The 7,260-nt window shown below is 33.7% G+C and overlaps 1 protein-coding gene across 1 annotated transcript in view; it reads left to right on the top strand.

The window, feature by feature from the left end:
• LOC138910520 (uncharacterized) overlaps positions 1 to 3,973 on the top strand; it is a 53,506-nt gene extending 49,533 nt beyond the window's left edge. Inside the window, exons 3-4 of the mRNA XM_070201765.1 lie at positions 49 to 75; positions 3,830 to 3,973. Coding sequence (XP_070057866.1) covers positions 49 to 75; positions 3,830 to 3,973 — 171 coding nt within the window. The remainder of the gene's footprint in view (positions 1 to 48; positions 76 to 3,829) is intronic.
• Positions 3,974 to 7,260: the final 3,287 nt, after the last annotated feature.

Raw genomic sequence — 7,260 nt, forward strand, 5'->3', positions numbered from 1 at the left:
AAAGGAAGTTTCCTTTCTTTTTTTTTTGTTTGTTTTGTTTCCTTGCAGTTGAAGGAAGAAACCAGGGCTTTTCCGGTTTATTAACTAGGGTATTAGGTGTATATGCACTATTTGGATTTTCCTTTTCCCTTTCACGCTCGCATAATTGTAGCTTATTAGAGCTTAGTTAAGTGGCTAAGGTTTAATTTGACATAAAACCATTTAATAACATTAATTATAAATGTTATTTGACTAAGATATTCTTCTATCTCCTCAAATTATCCTTTAAATTCTTTTGGACTTTTTAGCTCATTTATTGGAATAAGAGTATATTAAAAAAAAGGTTTTTAATGTCTTCTTGGTTTCATAAGTCACACCTATTTTGAACCAAATTGATTTAGCACCAACATTTATTTTGGATCGGAGAGAGTATTTGCTTAGAATACATTTCTTTGAAGATTTTCATGTGTTTTAATTATTTGCTATATCTAATTTTAATACCATGTTAGAACATAGACAACGATACTTCAAACTCTGACAAACTTTATGGGAAAAAATCATCGAAATAACGAGAACTAATTAACTAGAAAAGCAGTGATCCATGAGATTTCTAGTTCAGAGATTAATTAGGAACCCTAAATTAAAAAATCCACTCTGGCGAACCGCTCAAAACAGCAAAATGTCGCAGAAAATCAATAGATCAAGTCGTCCTTGCAATAATACTACATTAGAATAAAAAATAACGTTAGGGGCAGAAAAGAGAATTGGGTTTTCCATTGAACATATCGGCGTAGCTCCCACGCCAGATATTCAATATATATACATTAGGGGCGGAAAAATAAAACTGCGATGTTAAATATTGGGCTCCAGTAATCCGACATTATGTGTGGAAATGGCGTGGGGTGGCCAGTTTTTAAGATGCTATTTAGTATTTAGCCAGTAATTTCAATGCGGAGCATATATAGTCACTACTTTGTTATAATTAATATGAATAGATGTTTTTACCCTTCCTTCATCTCTTTTCTTTTAAACCATTTTTCATTATCAAAATCTCAAAACTTTCGCTTCTCTCCAGCACTAAATTAGTTCTCGTTTCTTCTCTAAAAATTTGGATATTCGAAATCAACTGGGGGTTCAAAATATTTGTTGGGAAACACCTTTATGAATTGATTCTACAGATTTGGACCATTTAGTGATCTAATTTTCTAGGGTTTGTCGAAAATTTGCGAAGCCGATTTTGGAGAAGACGATCTTCCGGGCTTTGTTGATTTCGTGAAAATTGAATCAAATTAGCTACTGAGATTTGTTTTTACTGTTATTGGGAAGCTCTATTCCTTACTTGAGTTTGTTTTGTGGGATTAAACGAGAATCAAATTTAGTTTCTGAAATGTCCTTAACTTCTGGACATTAAGCGAAACAAGTAAACGTTAGAATATAATTTTCTAAATGTCATGAAATATTGAATTAGGAATCTAATATTGAGGACAAACGTTTCTGAAATGTCCTTAACTTCTGGACATTAAGCGAACCATATCTATAATATTTATATAACACTCATGAAGTTAAGGACACTATGTCCTTAACATTTACATTGTATACATGAATTTAAGGATACCGTGTCCTTAATATTTACACTGCACGTATGAAGTTAAGGACATGATGTCCTAAAGTTTAATAACAGAAGGTGAAAATATATGACACTTTGTCCTTAATATTTATACAACACTCATGAAGTTAAGGACATTGTGTCCTTAATATTTACACAACACTCATGAGGTTAATGACACCATATCCTTAACATTTACACTGCACATATTAAGTTAAGGACATGATGTCCTAAAGTTTAAAACAGAAGGTGCTAATTCAGGACACTTTGTCCTTAATATTTATACAATATTCATGAAGTTAAGGACACCATGTCTAGCACAAGGGTATTTTTGTCCGGGCAAGTAAAAGTTTATTAAAACACTAGCTAAAGAGTAAATACATTTTAAACAGTGGCTAAAGAGTAAATGCATCTCTAATTAGTAGCTAACTGTGCACTTCCCCCGCATTATGTGATGGTCTTGCGCATATTTGGCCCTGGATATGATGAGGAATAAAGGGGGCATTTGCTATCCAGTTTTGAAATCACCATTAAAGTAATCATTTTGCACAAAAAATTGTAGGTCTAGTCACTTTATGATTAATTTCAGACTTATCAGGGTTAAAGTTAAAGAAAAAAAATTACTCTGAAGTACAAAGTGCCAAAGTTGCACTTAAGATGCACTTAAGGCCAATTAAGTCTAAAGTGCCAAAGTTGCACTTAAGATATACTTAAGGCCAAATAAGTTTGAAGTGCAACAGATGTTTTCATGCACTTAAGGTCAAATAGGTATAAAATAAAAAAATTGTACTTAAAATACTCTTAAGGTCAAATAAGTCTGAAGTACAACCAATATTTTTATGCAAGGTCAAATAGATCTGAAGTTCAAATTGCCTAGAAATAGAAATTTGTTCTCATACTGCAACAATTCAACACACAATTCAACACCTAAATCTACTCTAAATGAATTCAAATTTAAAACATAACCTACAAATATCACAAAGAACAAACCTCAATCATCAATTTGTCAAAATAACAACAAATATAACAAAGAAGAAGAAGAAGAAAAGAAGAAGAAGAAAAAGAAGAAAACCCCCTAAATAATAGCAAAGAAAGGAGTGTCACAATAGCTTAATATTGTAAAATATCATAAACCACCTTAAAACCTGCTCACAAGCATCATGTAAATACATTGTCACCTTTGTTTTAATTGCGACTAAGAAGAGGAGGAGGAGCAAAATGCTTGAAGTTATCTGTACTTTGGATACTAATTAATATTTTTTAAAAATGGGTATAAATTTAACGGGGCAACCAAATAGGATGCCCCTAAAATTTTTACGGAATAAAGTTGCCCAATATTGCTTTAACTTTCTTTTAACTAATAAAATTCATTGGCTGCAATTTAAAAAAAAAGAAAAAAAAAAAGACAAGCTCCCCAGCCAGCAGTTTTTTTTAGCTGTCTCCTGTTTCTTCTCTCAGACTGAAGACCAAAGTATTTTGTCCTTATATTTTCTGATCACAACGCACATGCTATCTCATAATTTTCTTTTCAGTACATAGTTTTGTTTTTTTCTAATAAAATATAAATTGTAATTAACTCTATTATCCAACACATGTTCTTCCAATTAATACTTCTGTAGTAGTAATAAATATTCATTTTCATATTTGTTTCCTTTTCTTTTGTAACTCTACAAAGTCGAATATATTCAACTAAAATAGGTACTTTAATAAATAATTTTTGTTGTCTGGTTATGATATAATTATTTGTATGTGCTGTTTCATTATATTTTTTACTGATAAATGAGATGTGGGTCAAGATTTAAAAAAAAAAATATTTGTTAGAGTTTTTTTATTATTATTGGATCTTAGGATCTTTTATTGTTGCTGGGGTATTAGGATTTTTTAAGGATTCATTTGGGGATTACTATTTTTTAAGCGTTGCGCTTAAATTTTTATATTTTTTGTTAAGTTATTACTTCCTCCGTCCCAATTTACGTGAAACTCTTTCTGTTTAGTCAGTTTAAAAGAAAAAAGATATATTTTTATACTTAATAACAATTCAACTTAAAAGCTCTCTTTTTACACTTAATTAGATTACTTTTAGTCACACAATCTTTTATGATTTATTTTATACTGTAAGTTTCAAAAATCTTTCTTTATATAACAAAGACCTTCACATTAATCGAGACGGAGGGAGTATTAATTTTGCTTTGTTGTGTGTTATTCCTGTTTTTATAAATTAGTGTCTTAATGTTACAATTTCAGAACCTTTTGAGCAGAATGACTGTTGGACGATTCCTTTGTGAAGATTCTCATAGTAATAGTGACGATGAAGGAGGGGACAATGTAGAAGGGGTGATTGAGAGTACTGTAGTAGAATCTAGGGAGGGTGAGGTAGACGATGGATGATTCGGTGATCCTGACTATAACCTAGAGGAAAATGATGAATAATGATGTTGATTTAGATTACGCAGAATTTGATGAATTGCCGGAGGGGTATTAGAAGGGGAGTTTTGGCGTAACTGGTAAAGTTGCTGTCATGTGACCAGGAGGTCACGGGTTCGAGCCGTGGAAACAATCTCTTGCAGAAATGCAGGGTAAGTCTGCGTACGATAGACCCTTGTGGTTCGGCCCTTCCCCGGACCCCGTGCATAGCAGGAGCTTAGTGCATTGAGCTGCCCTGCCGGAGGGGGTACTAATTCAGAAAACGAGGAAGAGGCCACATATGAGTAGTTATGTTACTTGGACTCTTCAAATATATTGTTGGGTGCGTGTCAGATCCTCTAAAGTTAGTGCATTTTTGAAGGATCCGATACGGGTGCGACAACACTTTTGGAGAGCCCGAGCAACGTAGATGAATAGTTCGATTAAGAAAAACACCAGAATAATCCTAGTTCAGAACTAGGAATAAGGTTTGTAGTTTTAAGGAATTTAAGGAGGCTTGTAAGAATTGGGGGACTAAGAATAGGAGGCAGTTAAAGTTCAAATCAAATCATGACCAATAAAGATATATTAGTGTATGCGAGTTGAAAGATGTTGAGTGTCCATTTAGGGTTCGTTTGATTTGAATACGGCTTATGCCGGGATATGTTATGTTGTGATTAGTTATTCTGAGATTGTTTTTTATTCACTGTTTGGTATGTTATATTAAAAATGGCAATTGCATAATTTCTAAGAAGAAGGTATAAGTTATCCCGGCACTAATTACCCCACCCTCTACAAGGTATAAGTTATCCCGGTACTAAGTTTAATCCCGAAATAACTTATACCAGATTTGCTAACCAAATAAAGTATTAAGATGATATTAAATTTTTATACCAGCAATATACCTTCTTATACCTCATAACAAACGACCCTTAGAGTTTATGCAAGTCGCGTAAGTAGTACTGATCCTACAATTCAAATTTAATCTTTGAATCTAGAGCATAAATTAAAGGTCTAAATGTACTTGACAATCACCATATAACACCTCAATGGATTGTAAAGAAGTATTTTAATATTTTTAGAATTGATCCAACTTGAAGTGTCAGTGGGTTGATTCAAACAGTGAAGGATGGCCTCAATTAAACAATCACCATAGATAAGGTAAGAAAAGCCAAACGGCAAGCTCTAAAATGGGTTTATGGAGACGAGGGTGCATAACTTGAACAAGAAGATAGAGATAGAAGAAAATGGTTTGATCATCCTGAAAGGCCATTTTAATCATGGGCTAGAGCATTGTTCAATCCACATGGCAAATGCGACATGCTGTTGAATAACCTTTGTGAAAGCTTCAATAGGTAGTTAATAACTTGATCATTTTTGTACTTTAACGGTTTGCAGATACATACTTGATTCAAGAGACAAAGCAATTATATTCATGTTGGAATTGTGTCACTGCCCAAATTTCACCATGATTGTGATGACACCTCACTTAACCCGTTAAGTGAACCAACACAAATAAACCCAGATATAACATATGTAAAAGCTAAGATAATCCATGAATAGAGCAATTATCATAAAATAAGTCTAAATTTGATATAACAAATATGGAATCAAACATGAACACCTCCTTGAAACGGGTGTCATAACGCCATGACCGCTAAGAGTAACAAATACATAAATCTCTAAAATACATCAATGTCTGAATAGAATAACAGTAATAGATGAAAGAAAGTGACTCCAAGGTGCTGTAAATAGACAAGGATCTCTCCCCGAGTCTCTCGACCGATTAGCTACTGAACTCAAACTTAAGTCCCGCTCGTACTCGGGGTCAAAATCTATAAAAAAATATATAGAAGTATAGCATGTGTAAAAATTATCGTGTGCTCAGTAAGTATCAAATTTAACCCAAATAAAATAGTGTCGAGGTTTTAACAAGAATATTCACTTTTCATAAACCTATGTATTCATAATCATAAAAAATACTAGAAGGAACAACAATAAATAACATATCTACTAAGCACAGTCAAAGGATGAGAAATGATTCATGTTCCTTCAGGTATCATGTGCGGAACTTTGAAATAACATAACAAAGTAATAAGCATCAAATAACATTCACAAGGGATGTATCAACAAGAGTATAATATTTATGTATGATAAAGATTCTAATTAAACCGATACAAATTCATGTGCCCGACACAAATTCGGGTGTTCAAACTTTGTGCGCACACTGTCGGCGGGATTCTGGTGCTCAGTGACTCTAGAGGGACGGAAGCATATCAACACACAATCGATACATAAATCCATACACCCGAATAATATCTCATAATATGAATGTGAATCAACACGTTCAAACAGAAGTCTCAACACAGGAACATAAATCTGCCTGTCCAAATAGACTCATTGGTATAATAAGAAATTAACAACTAGGTCTATATGCTAACATGGTGCATATAAAAAGACAGTGTACGACTAAGGCAAGCTCATGAAAACTATAATGTTAAACTAGCTTATGAAGGATGTCTATAATATTATTCTAGCATAGATAAGATGGTCAAATAGTCATACAACAGATAGAATTCACAACAAGTAGAGGCATGCAATCAAACAATGCATAAAAGAGCTTAAGAAACTATCTTGGACATAAGTAAACCATGGTACCTGGATATACGTTCATCACCTCGTATATACGCCAGTCCCAAAAAATATAGCATGTAGCACACATGTCATATTTAAGAAAATTCCCTCAAGTCGAGGTTAGCTACAATACTTATTTTATCTGAAGTAGTTCAACCTTCCAAAATGTCTTTTCCTCTATTTCTAGCCTCCAAATATCCAAAATATAGCCAAAACATACTCAATAAAGTCAAATAAAGCTATAGGAGTCAAATTCCAATAATAAATAAAAAGTCAACCTCAGGTCAACACGGTCAAAATTCGAGATCAGGGCCAGATCACGTTGACCCATAACCTCATAAATCCAAATATTTTAAGAAAAAGGCTTCCCTAAATTTTTGTGGCATACGGATCGGGATACCCCATCATGACGAAGACCGGCCCCTTGTTTCGGGGTACCGCCGTTGTCACGGAGCATGTGAAGAAGGGCGGGATATCGGCTATGAGAGAGAGTCCTTGTTGTTCACCTCCGCCTCCCGACGAGCATTGTGAAGTCGGCAGACATATCCTGGATGAGCGGTATCCAGAAAGGTCAGTCCCTGAAAAATCTATCTCGATTGGTATTATTCAAATGCGAATATAGGTCTGATTGAAAGATT

The sequence above is a fragment of the Nicotiana tomentosiformis genome, chromosome 1 (assembly GCF_000390325.3).
Source record: "Nicotiana tomentosiformis chromosome 1, ASM39032v3, whole genome shotgun sequence".
Classification (NCBI taxonomy): Eukaryota; Viridiplantae; Streptophyta; class Magnoliopsida; order Solanales; family Solanaceae; genus Nicotiana; species Nicotiana tomentosiformis.